The following is an 18,920-nucleotide window of genomic DNA, read 5'->3' as shown; positions in this document are numbered from 1 at the left end:
CCAGCATTGTGTTTGGTGTTTTTTTTAACCCTCGGAATCACTCTTTAAAAAAAAATTTAAAAATCAAGCTTTGACCCCAAATCATTGTATCCCTGTCTTTGACAATGACAGTGTCTGCATCTCAGAGGATAAGGTATTCGCTTTATTTCACTTTCTCTTCACTGCTTCCCTCTCTCTGAAAGGTGAACTCAGCACTAAGTACATCACAGTGGAATGAGCAAACGACAGCTTGATCATTTTCCACACACTTTTGTGGCACGTGCTTCCATTCTAGGCTCATTTCAAGCCCAGCAGGATACCTCTTGTCAGGGGCTCATGGCTAGCAGGATAAGGAGAAGGCCATTACAAACACAGAGGAGGGGGTGGATAGCATTACCAATATTAATCAATGTCTACAGCACCCATTTTTCTTTCCAATTTACATCTCCCTTTACCAGAACCGGTCAGTAAATCATCTTGCTCTCAAGGAAAAGAAAGTGTTAACTTTTAATGAGGAGCCACTGCCACATAGCATTGTGCATGTACACAGTGTACCTGTCTATGATGAAATATCACTTCTATTTTTGAAAGTGATTTTAATTAAAATATAATCTAAAATATTCATTACCCATAGCTTCAAGGCTCAACAAAGTGTAAGAAAATCATTTTTCTCATTCCATAAGCAATTTTTTTCCTTTCCGGTTTGAAGAGTTTTTCATTTGAAGAACTTTTAGGTACACAACAAAGATGTTCGTGTGTTGATTACGCAGCACTGAGATCCACTTTTTTAAAAGTAAAAACAGCTCATGTGTTAATGATTAACAACTCAGGTGGGGAGGGAAAAACAACACGCAGTTTGGTCTTCAGTGAGACTAAATCCTGACTGTCTGACTCCAGTCGAATAGATGTTCTCATGAGAAAAACACTTTTAGGAAATAAGAAAATCCTAGTCAAGGCTTGTGCTGGAGTTAGTTTTGTTGGTTTTTGTTCACCATTACACGATCCTAAAACCCATTGCAACAATTTACCATGGCTCATGAAATACTGTAAATGTCTTTAATTCTGCTGTGCCGTGTGAAAAGTGAAAATAAGACCAGAAGGATCAACACTCAAATTGAGATATGTGCTTCCTAAAACCACATGGGTGCACAATGGTTTTATATTCCACAGTTTTTGGATTATTAAAATAGGTTTTAAAAAAAGTATCACAAAAAAGATATACCAAGGTTAAAACCATACAAAATATTTCTAAAACAATAAAAACAAAACCATGACCAGGTTAGTCTTAAGTGGCTGCAGTGTATCCTCTGAGTGTGTAGGAAGACACAGTTTATGGTTTCAGTGGCATAAGCTATGACGGGAGAACCCCAGCATACTTTATGGGATCTACTCTTGAATGCTGCTCTGGCCGGGGGCTCCTCACAAATCTTCAGTCCAACACCAATGATCACACAGGGGCCTCTAAAAGGGAAAGGAGCTTTACGCAAGAAAATAAATACAATTTCCAAGCGGGTCCTTTAAAACCCTGTACGTCCTGGGTAATGAAAACCATTGATTATTTGATTTATTTGGACAAAAAAAAAAAAAAAAAATCTGTCTCAAAAGGCTGGATGACGAGTTGAGAATGGCTGCGGCTCATATCTTAAGTCTGGATGTAAAAGACTCTGCAGAGGGCAATTAATTCAGTGCACAGAAGACAGCCATAGAGAACGACTACGATATGAGAAGATGTGAAATTTGGAATATGGCATAAATGGGAATGTAGATTTTGTATATTCAGAGCAGTGAATCAGGAGAGAGATTGTGTGCATGCGCTCAGAATGCAACTTGGAAAGACACATGGGACGCAGGTCTGTGCAGGACCAGATTTCTCACTGGTGACAAAGACCCTGCTCCGTGTTTGCCTGTGATAGTCTCTGAACGCAAATGGCCACTTCATCATCCTGCCTGCAATGGTATTCATCTATGAAAATAATTATCAAGGTTGTGCATGGCGCACCGCTCCAAATCAGGACGCACTCGTCTCTCATCTCATGGCGGAGGGGGGTCTGTCCGATTCACACAATACACATTAATCCATCAGGAGGGGAGCCATTGGCTGGAGTAATTAGTCACGGCATGGGGGGACCACCTCTGCCAGTCATATTCATCCAGTGCGCCATGAACAGGCGACAATGGAAGTCCTAATGATGGGGGGCTAGAAGAGGTGGACGCACGATGAAAGATACCTCGTCATCAATCCCCAATGAGAGGGCCGCCGTAACAAGAATGGAGATGTACGGCGCTATGCAACCCCCCATACCACACACCGAGTGTGTTTCCACAAAGATGATAAATTATTCAGAGCTCATCCATCCTCCTAGGGCATCCTTGGCAGAATTTACTGAAGCACCATTCTTCAAAATAACAACAATTAAAATAACAAAAGGGCCAGCGTTGTGCTGTGGCTCACGCCAACCACTTGTGTAATTAGTAATTAGTTCGGTCATAAAAGGTGTCTGGAAGGCCCGCTCGTTAAGCCTGAAGTGACTGTTGTCTGATGATGAAAGTGGGGGAGAGATAATCTGACAGAGGGAGCATGTGCTCTTTTAAATCCGAGCAAAACTTGAATATATATCACTGCTAGCCTCACTCTGAGTTTGTGTGCGTGAAGGAGAATTTGTCTAATGTAGACCACATTGGCTACTGATGAAACACAGTCCGGAAGAGTTTTATGTGAGGTAGTAAATAGTAATTACCTTTTTCTCTGTCCTTTTTTAAACATCTTTTGGATTCTCCTCAGGACTCTGGAGTTGTAAATTTAAGGAAGTTTACCAACACAGAGGACGAATGGAGGAGCTCAAGTTTCTCCTTTTTATGTGGCCCTGATGCTCTTTCTCCCTAATCAGTTAACAAAACAGTCATGCCTTCAACTTTATAAACTCAACACAAACCACCAGCACACTGAAAGGAGATATTTTACTGGTGGGCTCCTTAAAGATTTCAATTGTGCTACTAAATTGTCCATTTACATCAAAACAGAGCAGGCGTCCAAGTAGATCTGGCATGGTTAGGTGACATACAAAATAAATGGTTTAATTGTGAGGAGTGTTCGGTGTGAGCGCTGGTTCAGGATTAATGAAATGCTTATTCAGAAAGAACAGCGTTTAGAAAAATGGAGGGCCGAGTGAACAACATCAACTATGTCCTCTACAATAAACTATTCCCCGACACATTATGACCAAATAACAAGCGAGAAGCACCTTTATTTACAACAGAGTGTGAATGCCAGTGTAAAATGACCGCTGACAACTGTAATCCCATTATTTGAATGTGATGAATCTTTTTTAAGCACAAGTCCGACGCAGTCTCTAGAATGAAATGCTGGCATTTTACGTTCCTGCAAACCACAGGAGAGTTTAAATTTGTTTGTGTCATACGTACCATAATGACATTTTAACAGTATGTGTCATATCATATTGACATTACATGTACATGAGCTGACTGCCATGTCGGGAGGAGAGGAACACAGCTAGCCAGAGACTGCTGTCTGCGTTTCAACATTTGTAAGCGTGAAACCACTGAATATTTTTAGCGAGAGGTTGAGACAACTCCAGGCATGTCTGTGGTGGCAAAACCTGGTATTTAAAGCCAAAACATGATGTTTTCCAAACCATATTCTAATGGGTATTTCCCAACAGGTCCATAAGCACAGCACTGTCACAACATAAAACTGGAAATCCGAAACCAAAGAAACATAAACTCTCAACATAAAGAAACGTAAGGTTTCAACATATCTGTGGTTTGCAGAGTTGCGCCGCAAATATTCATTCTGGTGGTTGGGTTGCTTAAGTCAATGTTAAGTATATAGACAAAAAATGGTAACAATTTCAACAAAAAACAAACAAAAAAGCAAAGTTTAAATATTTCTCTTGATCTTGTTAATCTTATACATGAGTCTCCATGCTATTTTCTTTCCTTTACAGTATTGAATATTAAAGTTTCCTGCCGCACCAACCCAATTTCCCTAGGGGGGTATTAAGGTTTAATCATATACTAAATATAATACTAATCTAGCATTAGGAAAAATAAAAATTAAACAAAAATTAACAATCCCATTCCACTTCCAAGCCACCTCTATTAATCATCATATAATATTTGGATTTGTAGGATCCTACATTGTTATGTACGAGGGCCACCACTTCTTATCATCATCAAATGGCCGGTTTAAACATGTTAATAGATTCTCTCTGCAGGTCCTGAAAGTTTGATAGCGCTGCTATTTATATGGCACAACTGTTCATTTGCTGACAAGGACAAATGATAGCCATCCATCAGGACTCAATCACACAGGATCATCCAGAGATGGATGCACCACAGTTTTTTTTCACCATTTTCAGTCTTAAAAGTTATTTTGTTTTTAAAACTGACATTAGAAACTGTTATTAGAACAGGAAAGCTTCCAGTTTTCTTCATTATTATTTATAGTTATTTAAAATAAATTCAGCTTGCTGGGAAAGGTGGAATGTACCTTGAGTGACGATGGAGAGGTAAAGAAAATATTACTGTTTTTGCATGGGGTGCTCTCCAAAGCATTTGATAATATGTAAATAACATGACCTTTATCATACGAAGCAGGACAAGCAGAGTGAATATGCTTTCATATATCACTACAAGCGACTGCACTCTGGCACAAACAGTCATTCATAACCTTTCTGCTAAATTAATTTGGGTACAGTCAATGAGACCCGCATATGCAGAAGAGATTTCTCTCCTTGCTTATTTTATATTAATGCCAGTTCCTATTGGCGGCCCTCAAATTGCTCAAACATTGCTGCTATCCCCAAGATCATTTTGCTTTGATTTGCATAAACCATGTGTTTAGAAGAAACGGGAGAGCAGGAATAGATTGAGGATTTGTCATGTTGAGGACTGGTTGCTTGAGCGCTGGCTCTTTGTCAAACGGTGGCAGCCATGGCTTCGACGGTATCTCCAGACTCAAATTAAAATGAAAACAGGACCAAATACCTTCCCACTGAAATTGTTTGGCATGATTAAGTCTTGCCGGAGTGATTTTCTACATGTGCATTAATGCTTATCCTTGCCACTCCAATGAGGTTCACAGGAGACCATCTACATGTGTGTATGTTAATTCACCTCAGCTAATGTTGTTTACAAGATTTACCAGAGGTAATGTTAGGGTCACAGACCCGCCAACATTTCCATCTTATCCCCTCAAATGACAGTCCATATGTAATTTTGCACATCCTTATTATTAATCACAGGATCAAGTCATTTAATTTGTCCATTTTTAATATGAATTTAAATGCCGTGCAATAAGGGATCCAACGCTGCATCTGATCTGTGAGGAAGAATTTGTAAAAACATATCCAAGAAAGGGGACATATACTTGCTTAGAGATTTTTTAAAAAAGGGGGAAAAATGAATTCACTTACACTGAAATAAAGTCCATGTACATTTACAGGCTTTGCTTTTAACTCCCTTTTCACTGAATTTGCTGCTACCACACAAGAGTGCACACGCTCTCATTACCAAGACAATATGAGGACCTACCACTCCTCCCAATTAACTCCAATTTATCCAAGAGCTTTCAAAAAGAGATCTGCAAAAAAAAGAGGGAGTGATATTGCATCTCTACAACATCACCGGCTTGTGAGGATGAAAGTACTCCCATGGGTGGGAGGCAAAAGGCTTCAGACTCCCCACAATGCAGTGCAGCCAAATGAAATAATGCAAATCGAGCCCTAATTACCACCAGCTTAGTGTGCAGCCTCCAATTAGCAGCAATTACACTCAGTGTAAATTCACCAACAAAAAAGCCAGACTCATTATATCAGATTTCATGGGAGGTAAAAGGAAGAATGTTTGTGTTTAGTAAGGTAGTAAATATTGACCAAAGAATGGAAAGCTGTAAAAAAAAAATATATATATATATCAAATGAAAAATGTTGCCTGTACTTGACTTTATTGTTTAATGTTAACATAGCTTCATGGTTTATTAAAATTATCTAAGCATCAATTACATAATAAATAGTATACACAGACTTCCCCTGCTACATCGCTGAAGTGGTACCATCTGTATTTTTGATGAAGGGTCACATTTTTCCTGTGATTTTGACAACATGCATTTGAGGCCATTTATCACCACTACTGCGAGGTAATGAGGGCATCCACTGGACCGGAGTTGCATAATTCTGCCATTACTGGCCCATTGTAATAATCTTCTGACCTCTAGCTTTCAGAGCTGATCTTGAATAGTATGACAAATTTGAGCACACATACCCACGTTTCCAACACACCCCAAAAGAAAAACACAGTGGAGAAGAGGCTCAAGGTCAGCCGAGATTGGAGGTCTGTGGAGATTTTTTTATTTTTTTTAATCACCTCAAACGCCAAAACCAGTAAGGGGTAGGTTTGTCACAATAACCTATTTTGTTGGGGCGATATTTTGTCTCAGAAATAATTGCGATATTGTCATTTTATGCCACTGATAAAATACTATGAACTTTTAATTGTTAATATTAAGACGTCAGAATTGGAATGTGGAAAAAAACATTGAAAATTATACATGAATAAAACATGAATAAAAACCATACAACATAAACAATAAATAAAAAGTGGGAAAATGTATAGGCACCGCGCCCAAGTCTTACAATATCGGGGAAAACCCTGCAACTTATGCTGGCATCGTGTTGGCTGAAATGTTGGTGACATTCTTATGTAAACACAACGGTCAGAAAAAATGATCAAGAGATATGTAAGGTAAGTCAAGAACGTAATTATAGTGAGAGACATAGTTAGGGGTCTTATATAAAACCTCACAGAAACACTACTTTTGAAACATACAATTGTAAACTTTTTAAAAAGCAAAACATCCTAAATTTGAGGATAATTTATGATGAAAATTCAGCTCATCTCGCTTGTTAGGCTACACAATAAACAGATCGGCATTGTCTCCCTCTCCCTTAAACTCTGTACAATAGTCTGTTGTGTTTCCTGCTTCAGCGTTGATGCAGGACTACAAGGCTCGGCAATCTCATCTAGCGAGGCTGTCTGCAATTCATGAGCACCTCCTCCCCTCTCTCCATCATACGGCTGTGCCCATTATACAACACTTACTGCACAGTGTACGTGCCTCTGTGTGTGTGTGTGTGTGTGTGTGTGTGTGTGTGTGTGTGTGTGTGTGTGTGTGTGTGTGTGTGTGTCAAGTGCAGCAATTCCACTGCGAGGTGATTGAGACGATCATATAAACAGAAGTCTGACTAACTATAATGGCCATGTAGTTATCTCTTCATTCGGGAAAACAGAAAGCATTACCCCCGATAAAAGTCGCCGTCGTATAGTGCATTGTGAAGTGTTTTTTGTTCTTCTCATTCTGTTTCCCATTTTTTAAATCATTCTTGTCGATCAGTCAATCGAAAGAAAATTAATCAACAACTACTTTTTTAATCAATTAATCGTGTCATTTTTTGAAGATAAATGTCAAACACTTGCTGGTTCCAGCTTCTTAAATGTAAGGATTTGCTGCTTTTCTCTGTCATTTCTGAACGTAAATGAAGAGTCTTCGGGTTTTGAACTGTTGGTTGGACAAAAGAAGCATTGTGAGGACGTCCCTTTGGGCTCTGGGAAATTATGACAAGCATTTGTCACAATATATTTTGGCTTTTTGCAGCATAAACAATTAATGGGATTATCATGAAAATAATCAGCAGATTAATAGGAAATGAAGATCGTTAGTTGCAGCTCTTGTCACAAAGCTTACATATTGAATTCCCCTGCTCTATCCTCTTTGGGTGGTGCTGAACTTGAACTCGGGGATGGGGGTGTAAAGTAAATCTACAGCAGCAATACAAGCTGAAGATCTATGAGTAAAGGATGATCCTCAGTCTTCCGCTCCCTAAAGCGAGGACCTTGGTATTTTATGTGGCTTTTTTCCGGCTTTGGTTGCACAAGAAAGTGCTGGCTTCTGAAGATAAAGGCGATTTTTTGGCAAATGGTGAAAGTAGCAAAATAAATGACCTGCTGGTGCCATGGTGTAATTACAGTGGCTGGAAGCATACCAATCTATCACGAGGAAGAGGGGGGGCTGACATGCTGCAAAGGGGTTAGTCAAAGGAGATAGCCTTTGACTAACTACTGGCCCCGGACAATCGATACTGTGCAGATATTGCATCCTGGCAGAGAGGAGAAGAAAAGCCCTAAAAACTTCCCAAATGGTTTTTCATTCAGATATTGATCAGCACCCTTTTATCATGACCTTGCTCCACCAAGGCCATATACTTTCTTAAGGGTATATGAAACTCATAAATCTGAGAGTTGCTACAGAGTCACACTGGGCTGTGAGCAGCGAGGCAGCGAGGTAGGATGGTGTAATTGGTCTTTCTGGGATGGCGGCCTTCTTTCATACTTCATAACAAGGATCCCATTACATTTCCAAGCTGCCGGGAAGAGGACGGACAAAACTGATGGCATAAAAACCAAAAGAGGATCTCAAGGATGTAAATGGCTTATGGTAAATTGGTAACTGGAAAGCTCTTGTAGATTTTCTCCTTCAGTTTGGGTGACACATTATAGAAACCTATCATTGTGAATAATACTGCCACTCCAGAGGGTGCTTCTGCAGCTGCTGTGATTACGTGGAAGGTTTTAAAAGCAGCTCAAGTGATTTGAAGAAATAATAATCATCTGGTTTAAAGAAATGTCCACAAATTACATCACAAATTGGTGTGAGGCTGATCTTTAGTACATTTATGGTCAAAAACAGATTGGTCGGTGGCGTTAAACTTTAAACTATAACACATATCTACCCAAATAGTTTCTGTTTTGCATGTGAAGGGTTTTACGGTCAACTTAGCAATGATATGTTTTATGCAACACCAGTTTAGACTTTCAAGATAAAACTTGCAGACAAACAGTTCACATATTATGACAAATTAAGACTATTATTAACATTGCAAAAATGTTGTGGTTTAGTTAGGTTAGGCACAGAAACTATTTGGTAAGGTTAAAGAAGGGTTAGTGGGATATCCATCAGTCCACATGTGTCTATACACTTAATTATCAAAGTTTTATAAACAAAATTCAGAAATAAACTTTGCTAAAAAGTAGGCCAACCATTGAAAACAACAACTTCAGGATAATTGCTTTGTATCGTAACAAGATCCACTATTAAAGGTGCATTGAGTAGGATTTAGTGGCGTCTAGTGGTTAGGTTGGAGATTGCAACTAACTGAATACCCCTCGTTAGTCTGTTCTTGGCTACTGACAAAACATGGCAGTACAACATGGTGGACTTGCCGTCTTGACGACCCACTCCGTCTGTAGACATAAAAAGCTCATTCTAAGGTAACAAAAACAGAACTATTCTTAGTTTCAGGTGATTATCCACTAATGAAAACATAATTCTGAATATTATATTTCATTCCTCGCCCTAAATCCTGCACACTGGGCTTTTTAAATAATGAATTGTAATGACTACCATCCACTTTAAATCAGTTCACATGAATATATTTGCAACATGACAGTTGGCATTAAAACTAAATCTGTAAGTTATAAACCATTTCCACAATAATGATTAAAAGTACCAGTTTTAAGTTAACCACGTGTCTTTTCCTTGTCATCTTAAACGCTCCTCTGAGTATAATCTTTTGAGTCTCGGACTACACTGCAACACTTAAGCGTGCTAACATATGGACATCATCAGCTGTTAATATGTTCCGCCATGACACTTTGTTACTATTCCTTACAGCCCCAGCCACTGTACTGTATATACAGTCGAGGTAAATGTTATCATTAAGGCCATATTCTAATTCATATCCATGAGCCAGACTGCACGGTAGGGCCTTCGTGGCACGTTATTTTATGTAACTGATGGAACGCGAGTCTGTCAGACTTTAACAGTCACCCCAAGAGATTTAAGGAACATCCTTTTTGTCCCCGTCGCAACTTCTCTGTCCCAGACACATGTCACTGTGCATGATTAATGACGTGGAGGGTTTCACTTTAAACCCGTTTAAGGACTTTGGCATGGGAGATACAAAGAGTCTCGTTTACAGAGATGAACATAAGCGAAGGCAGGCTCGCATTGCTTCGTGCAGTATGTTTATGCTATATGTTTATGACTGTATCAAGGCAGATAGATGACTACAACTCGAGCCCCAGCTAATTGGTTTTGAAGTAGTCGGGAATCTGGACTAAAGGAAACAACTGTCTCCGCCTTGGATGAGACGGGAGCTGCGGACTGCTCCAGCTGCCACTGCACGGTACATCGGGTCATGTTTGTGTTTAGACGGCAAGAATTTATAAGCAAACCAAAAGCCATTATCAGTTAAAAATGACCAGTTAAGTACTGTACATGAACTTTTTTTTTTTTTATGTAAAGAAGAGCTAATGTCAGCGATTACCCACTGCAGATGCACTAACAAACATTCTGAAACACAAGGATTAGCTACAACAACTAGAAAGCAAATAATAATCAATAAGAGTGCAGAAATGAATCCAATTGTAGAATCTGGTGTACAAATCAGAAAGATTTGGGATCCAGCTACAGTGTTTATTCTATTCCCAATTGCAACAAAGGCTATCTGATGGTCAGATAAGTCAGCAGCTGCAGAGTTTTCCAGCAAACAAGACATGCTCTCAACCTTTTACATACAGATTTGTGCAATCACTCATTGCTATGGTTTAGTATATACTGCAGCAAGAGGAAAGGATGTGGAAAAAAAATGTCCCTGTCTTGTCTTTGTCTCCATCTCAACTTTTGATGCTTCAGTAACAAATATCTCTCTCTCATCCTCTGTTCCATCCATCTCCCTCTCTCTCTCTCTGTCTTCCTGCCCCTCTCGAGTCCTGCATTTCCGAGAGTCAGTGTACTCTAAACAGTTATGTTCTTGTTTCCTATGGTTATAATATCCACTGACGTGCCGGAGTCCCATTTCCTTTTTCAGCTCTGCGTGCACAGTACCAGCGCAGCCGTAATGTACGGCGTGTCCATAAAACATGCACGCAAGGCAGCGCAGACACTGTGCAGGCCTCGGCTTTAACACATGCATTACATTCAGTATTATGTATCATAATTGTGATTTAAGTCTGGAAAGAAAGCATACAAGTAGAGATTAATCTGGCTGCGGCTGCTTCTCACGCAGCCATTTATTTAAAAAAGTGCTATGTGAACACGGATGTCGTCTCTGTAGTGAGTACAACCACACGGTATGTTCAGAGCAAAATTAATTGATTACTTGGGAGGGTGATCCAGTTGCAATCCAGAGGAGTGGGCTCAATGAGTGGGACAAAACTAACAAGGTAGCCAACAATGAGCAGTAGAGCTGTAATCATATGGTTGATTAATTGAAAATTAAAGGCTTTGAAAACCAGTTTACTCAAACAATTTCATAATATGAGCAATTGACAAAAAGAAATTGCCACAGTTTTAGTTTTGTCAATTGCCAGAATCCTGTATTTGTGTTTTTGTTGGCGGTATTCTCAGTCGTTCATAGTTTGTGAAACTAAGTTGGAATAAGAAGATGTCACGTGTCAGGACACCGATCAGAATTTAGGAATATCTCATTATGATTACAGTTGAGAGGTTGTTTATGTTGATTTCTCCTTTCAATAAAATATGATCAAACCATATCAATACATTTAAAATAAGCTGATTATCTAGGGTTTTGAATTTTAAACTTGAAGATGTTCAGTTGAGCTGTAGAAAATGTGAAAGGACATTTTGCATGACTAAACGCATGCTGACATTTCAGATTAAACAATAAATCAATCAATCATCAAATAATGCAAATATCAACTGATCAAGAAACAGTTGTTGGTTGGAGCTTTCATGAGAAGCACAGAGGTGGTGCATTAAGAGGAGAGCAGGTACCAGAGAATAGATATATTATATGATCTGGGTCCCCTTTTACTGCATCACAGACTGCGCTGTAGAATTGGACCAATTAGTCGATAAATAGATTAGTTGATTGACATATAATAAAGCCAAGGTATTAATTGTTTCAGTCTTCATCAAGCAAAAATCGCCTCAAACATCCAACTGTTTTAGGTTCGACCATTCTCTGTCTCGTATCATATAAACTGAATGCTGTGGAGGCTGTAACTTAAAGATGTTACGCTGGGCTCTGTGAAAGTGTGATGAGCATTTCTCACAATTTTTTGACATTTTTTAGACTGAAGAATAAACCCTAAATCATGAAATATTCAAAAGATTAAATGATAATAAAAACAACTGTTAATTACCGCCCTAACGAGTAGTGTAGATACTGGAGAATAGATACAACACATGCTCTGGGCTTACTCTTTGTATGCATCACATACTATGCTGTAGAGTTGAAATAACTAGTTGATTAAGATATTAACCGATCAACAGAAAATTAAATAACAATTTTTAACACTGTTAAATACCTTCAGTCTTTTAGTTGCAGTCCTCAAGAGCAAGGGAAAATGTATACACAGTAGTAGTTGCTCTGCACTTACTTTGTTAATGCATCAGATAAAATGCTGTATGTTTAATGGGGATATCATGTAGAGGAAATAAGATTTCCTTGAATAAAACCCCCAAAAAACAACCATAAAACTGATAAGTGGTATGACAAAACCCCCTTTGGTATTTGTGTAGACACCATTTCACACCATCTTCTGTATCATTAGCGGATAAGAGGGTAAAACCTTTTCTAACTGAGGATGTTCTGCTCCGGCTTCTTTCCCTCAATAGTGCACTGGAGAAATGACATAGCACAAGATAAAATAGTAATGCTAATATCAATAGTTTGTCCATTACAGGTCAGCTAACTGTCCAGCAGAACAGTTACAAAGCTGTTCCTTTTCGATCTCACAAGGCCGATCAATACGGGGGCATACTGTTTCAATTTTGCCGGCATTGATTTTCTCTATAACACTCCAACCCTAAAGCATTCGTCTTTCTGAAGGAAGGATGATTTGATTTACTGAAGAAAAATTGGAGTGCACATCACAAAGATTTTTTGCCGGGCGGGAGTGTGACATGCCAAAAGATGGATGTCCCTTGGCTGGGAAGCCTCTAGCCTAAGGGCGTCCATTAGAGCAGTGGTGCTGCAGAAAATGAGCTGCTTATATGAGGGAGGAGGAGCAGAGGGAGAGGAGCTGGTGCTTGAGGTGTGTGTGTTTTTTGTGTGTTTTGGGGGTGACTAGATGTAGGTGAGCATTGTTGGAATAAACCAGGACTAAAAAACATGCTGATGCAGCTTTAATAAGGACAGAAAAAGACAAAGCAGAAGAACAGCAAATGCTCGGGAAGCACACCTAAACCTCTGCATCTTCAGTAATGTTTCCATTTGGCTCCAACAGACTGGCTACTCCACTAGTCAACAACAACTCTGGATGAAAAAAAAGTGTGCACACTGCTTCTACATCACACTTCAACCTTTTCTAAGCTGCCACCACCTTCCTTTTTACTTCCCCCGCTTCCTGCATCCAGAGTGAATTTCCATGGTACATTAGTCAGCCTATTAGAATGCAATAAAGAGAAGGTATGAGAAGGGGAAAAAAAAGAGGAGAGTAGTGCGCATGTCCCCAGAGACTGTGAGCTGGCGTTCTCCGTCATCTGCCCTCATCTCCCCTCTCTGTCCGTCGACTTTGTCTAGGTGTCATATACATGAAAGATGATTCCTGACCCAAATAAACACTGCGGCGGTCTGGATGCTCAGTGGACCCGGGCTCAAAGAAAAGAAATAAAAAAAATGGAAAGATGTGGAGAGAAAAAAAATGACATCTGCCAGTTGTTTCATTTGTGGCCATCTCGCTGGCTGTTCATTTACTTTTTTCCTCCTTTAAAAAGACAGCAGGCTGGCATGTTGTACACCTGAGTCTCAAGACACTGGGACAGACACGTATGGATGAACAGGTAGTCGACCTATCTGTCTGGCTGTGAATCTGTCTTTGTCTTGACACTAGATGACAGACAAGGGCACGAAAACGATAGATGCTGCCTCTGCCTAGTGGAGGGAATCCTCTCTGGACGCTCGGTGATACAACTGAAGCAGATAGTGAAACAAGAAAGAGTAAAAGGACAAGGAGTGAGAAAAAAACCAGGAAAGAAATTGTATGTTGCGTCGAAGAGAGAGAGAACCGCAGACGGAGCAAAGACGAAGCAGGGGAATGGGAAAGGGAAAATCACCTAACACCTCTTTCCTCCAGAGGCCAGGGCCGCTGTAAGCTGGATATTAAGACACAAATTGCATTCAGGCGGGTCACACTATGTCAGAAGATATTAGATGCCTGCCGTGAGGAAACAACAATTCCCATCAGCTTGTGAGAAAATAATATTTTCATTTTCAGACTCTTTATTGAATGGAAACTTTGGGGAATACGTTTTTATGGCATGTGAGCAGGCAGGCTTGGATTTTACACCAGAGTAACAAAAGGTCGTAATCATAGCAGCGTATTGTCTTTGTGTTCCTGGATTTCATTTTCACAGCTGGAGAAAGGTTGCCGGTTTCATTGTGTGCATCCGTCCTTCCCCTCCCGTCTGTATTTACAGGCAGCACACGGCTGCCTGTAAATAATTAGGAAAAGAACATCTCTTGTATTAGGACGCCTGCAGGTACTCAGGTGCGCTTGTGACTTTTTTTTCTGTGACCATTTTTTCCTTTAACTTGTTCTTTTTCTGGGGTTTGCAGCACCAGATGTTTCTCCTACGCCTGCATACCACGGGATCCAGTGCGAAGCTGCACCACCTGACCTTCACAGTAATTGACCAAAAATATTGATGTAATGGCACAGGACTGATTGTGATTTATTAAAAGAGCGCTGCACTCCAAGGCCCAGTGCCAATGGCTCCCTGCGCCCATCGGCAGCCATTAGGAAAACCATCAATAGCGCGACGGCATAAAGGGCCGGTAATGGGGGACTTTTCTGGCCAGGGCTCGTAGAACACAATCTCCATAGTAAATAGCACAGCCTTGTGTGAGTACACATGGAGACTAATAGAAAAAAAAGAAAGGGAGGCAGATGGGATCAAGGGAAGAAAAATATGACAAATAATACACCGTATCCTGATATAAGAGAAAAGGAAAACAAAGGCAGCCAGAGATAGACTCCTGATCCAACAGCAAACTAACCCTCGCCAGACGAGTCTCTGGAGACTTGGTTCAGCCTAACAAGCGTGAGCCAGCGGCCGTCTCTCCAGCTCACCATTACACACTACCTGCACAAACAGCCATCATTAGGGAATAGCTGCACGGGATTCTGCTGCCTATTTGGCGAAACAAACACAGAGGATTGGGTTCCCTCTGTTCTTAATGGGAGCGGAGCTGTTTAAATGGCTTTCATCTCTCTCCCGAGTCAATGCATCATTCAACCCACAGCTGACATTTTCACCTTTGCAAATCTAATTTAATCAAAGTCATGAGTATTGGGGGATGAGAAAAGATTATGATGAGATTAAAACGATTACAGTGGTTTGAATAATTTCAGGCGGAGAAAATTACATGCGATGAACACGGTTCATAAAAAGAAAAAAAAACAGGTGCATCCTCGTGATTAAAGGCTTTTCTATACAATGCTTCACTTACTGTCTAAAATATCCTGGTGTGTGGAGAACAAAACACAACTGTCAGAATTCAGAGTCAGAGATTTTTTACAAAACAATTTACAAAAAAAACTGCGATGTAGGAAGGATGGATTAAACATGGGCATAATGTGAAATGCATTATGTGTATACGTGTGAAGCCATGTGGCTGAGCAGACACATCCTCAAGACAGGATTTTTCCCCACATTACGACAAATTCATTTTTTGTGGTAAAGTCTGATAATGTTGTCACCGTTGATACTTTGGTAACAATTTCTATAAAGCCCATGCCTATAATGCATTATGACACATTATGAACATACTTATAATGCATTGGAATGTGTCTATAATGCTTTATTGTTGTAGCTATAAGCACTTATGAATATTCATTATGCTTTCCAACAATAACCATTGATAACTGATAATTGACCTTATAAGTACAGCGCTATAGGCACATTATAATGCATTATGTAAGTATGTTCATAATATGTTATAATGCATTATAGACAATTCATAGAAAGTGTTACCAATACTTTTTTCATACCACATCTTCAAATGGTATTATTTTTCCAATTCGGTGGCATTGAAAGTTATATTTAAAAAATGTGTTTTTTCTACAATTTTCAGCCCAAGGCTGCACAGGGATTAACATTAAATTAATTTAAAAAAAGAAAAAATCCTATTTTGTGGGCCTAGGACTGTTTTCTTTTAGTAAAGCATCAAATATTAAAATTCTGGTATCATGACAACCTTATAGCCTAATGACCATCTTACCTTAAAGTAAAATGACAACTCAATAATGTAAGAATATCCCGAATTAGCATGGTTAAAAAAGTTCTGTTTTACTCTTGGTTTCGTTTTACCTGGCAGCAGAGCTTCCCCAGGCTCCATGTTTGTCAGTCAGGATGTTGACGATCTTCTGGATGAGCTGTGTGGCTGTCACATGGTCGCGGTACTTGGCAGCTCGGATCAGGTGGTCACACATTTTCTCCTCATCTCGCTTTTCCGCTGCGTACTGAGCGCAGTTAGACTGCAGAGGAAAGAGGAACGAACACATGACACATTTTGCAAGTGTATACATTGCAAGCACATGCACAAATGTTTCAAGAGAATGGATTTTACAGTATATACATAAATCATAAAATCTGTTAGCATCTTGAAACCAACGTGTACAAAAACTGATCTACAGGAAGGAACAATACAGACTCGAGCACAATAGTGTTTTCACGTATAGAAACTCTGAGTGGAACCAAATGAAAAGGGTCATTTCTGTCCTCATGTCATGTTGATTAATAACAGTGGACACGTATTTACTAATGCCCTCCGGCACACCAAATCACACGATACCCACAATGCACAGGGAGGACATTTTTCTCTGTCAGAATTTGTTATCAGAATGGGCCTTTGAACTCTGCAGCGATGCTAAAAGTAAAACACCTTCTGAAAATAATACAGATAATTTGAAACAGTGTGTTGATTTCTAATCTCTGCTTCAGATTTAATATCAATTGCAAACTCACAGCTTAGTTTGAAACAAATGTTTCAAAGTTATATTCTTATTGAAGGTGAGCAGGAGGAGAGGAAGAGGAAAAACATGTGCTATGTATAGCACTGAGAGCCATACAGATCATCAGGCTTGCAATGGTGTATTTGTATTTCCTTCTGTAGCTGAAGCAAATGGCTGCGGTATTAAGAACAAAAGCTCATTCAATTATTAATGCTGCTTCAGATGTGTATTGCTCTCCTTATCAAATTAACCTTAAACTCACCCATTGGTACAACAGTAATACAGTAAGTATCAACTGAACAAATGCAACCTGCTTTTCCAAAGTTACCAGTAAAGCGCTTTATAATGGGTCCTCCTCTTCAATTTGAACGACAACATTTCATATCTGACAGAAAATCTATAGGTATAAATCACATTAGAGGGGCTTTTCTGCAGCCTGCCGGGCCTTAATTATCAATCTGTGTCTCTTTGTGTGACATTAAAGTGGGCCTTGACCTTCCAGCAGGATGACCCGGGAACGAGCAAAGTAAAGGGAGTACGGAGAAGGAATTTCTGAGTAAGTGTTTGAAATTTTCAACCAGAGAATGCTTCGCTTTGCTGTGTGTGCGAGTGTGTGTGTGTGTGTTGCATGTCCATTAATCTTGATCAGTGGCACTGAAGGCTAGCGAAAAGCTGGACCAAAGGAAGGGGACTGAGAGGATGGTGTTCAAAATGCTACAATTGTAGCTAGCCTCAGCATCATGTTATTGCATAAGACACTGTATGTTATATTTTATAAGGTTAACAATACACCAGTCTGGGACAAAAACATTTTATCCGTAGAATAAAAGTTGAATTGATCCATTTGCTTATGTGGATTTCCGTCCTTAAAGCAGATGTAAGTAGCACGCCTATAAAAAGTCCATTTCCATCTGCCCCTGTCTGAGACACGTAAAGTCTGCAGTACTAATCAACAGCGCTGGGTTCAAACTCATAACCATAAACAAACACTTCATCACCTGTGTGTTGAGCCTGCCCAAACACCCAAACCCTCCATGCTGTAATAGGCTTTCCTCATATCCCAAGCCAAAGTCGACGGCAGGAGAAAAGGCCAAATTCACAGTCTCACCCCTAAAACAACAACCAAAAAAGCTGAACACATAAGTAGTGCCATTAAAACCCAAAGCTGGATTTGCTTGTAAGTGGAAAAGACAAGTCACTGTTAATTCTGGGGGTCATTCCGTTGATGTGAAGTCAGAGAATATGCAGGGCTATTATGAAGGACTTATTATGTTATGTTGTTATGAAGGTTAAAGCGAATAACTAAATCTCCCAGCTGGCATCATCCTGTATTCACTGCCATCAACAGACAGGATAAAAGGCAGAACCTAAATAGGAGCATTTGGAGTATTTTCAAAGAAACGGCTCTTTCTTTCCTTTCAAGGAATTCTGAAGAAACATAAGAAGTAAATTAAAAAGTATCTGTTCCCATTTGCAATTAGAAACATGCCTCTTCTGGACTGACTGAAGAAGTCCGTGTGCATATTTTGACAAGAAAACAACCATAAAAAGACATGCAAGCACTTTCATTCACAAAGTTAAACGAGGGCAGCTGAAGAGAAGGGACTATGCTCCGTTAGCTTCCTACCGAGACAGTCAGCAGGGCACAACTCGCTGGCAGTGAGACCGTTATGACTTGCGACACTGTAATCATGGGCAGCACCTTCCATTACATGGCCTGGCTGACAGGGTCGGCCCGGCGCGAGTGCCTGCTCTGCCGGAGGAGACAGCTTGGTGAAGACGAAATGATAATGGCTGGCATTAATCGAGTCAATTACACTGAGTCGTGTCTCCCATAATTCATCAACAGTTCAAATAAATAACTATGGATGTGTGTTGGAGTT

General features: G+C 39.9%; 1 protein-coding gene across 6 annotated transcripts in view; it reads right to left on the bottom strand.

The window, feature by feature from the left end:
- lrba (LPS-responsive vesicle trafficking, beach and anchor containing) overlaps positions 1-18,920 on the bottom strand; it is a 195,711-nt gene that overhangs the window by 84,032 nt on the left and 92,759 nt on the right. For all 6 annotated transcript variants that reach the window (XM_073465119.1, XM_073465134.1, XM_073465150.1 and 3 more), the window contains exon 36: positions 16,394-16,560. In XM_073465119.1, the coding sequence (XP_073321220.1) occupies positions 16,394-16,560 (167 nt within the window). The remainder of the gene's footprint in view (positions 1-16,393; positions 16,561-18,920) is intronic.

Source organism: Pagrus major, chromosome 1 (assembly GCF_040436345.1).
Source record: "Pagrus major chromosome 1, Pma_NU_1.0".
Taxonomy (NCBI): domain Eukaryota; kingdom Metazoa; phylum Chordata; class Actinopteri; order Spariformes; family Sparidae; genus Pagrus; species Pagrus major.
The sequence above is the reverse complement of the archived record's forward strand: the minus strand, read 5'-3'. Positions and strand labels throughout refer to the sequence as shown.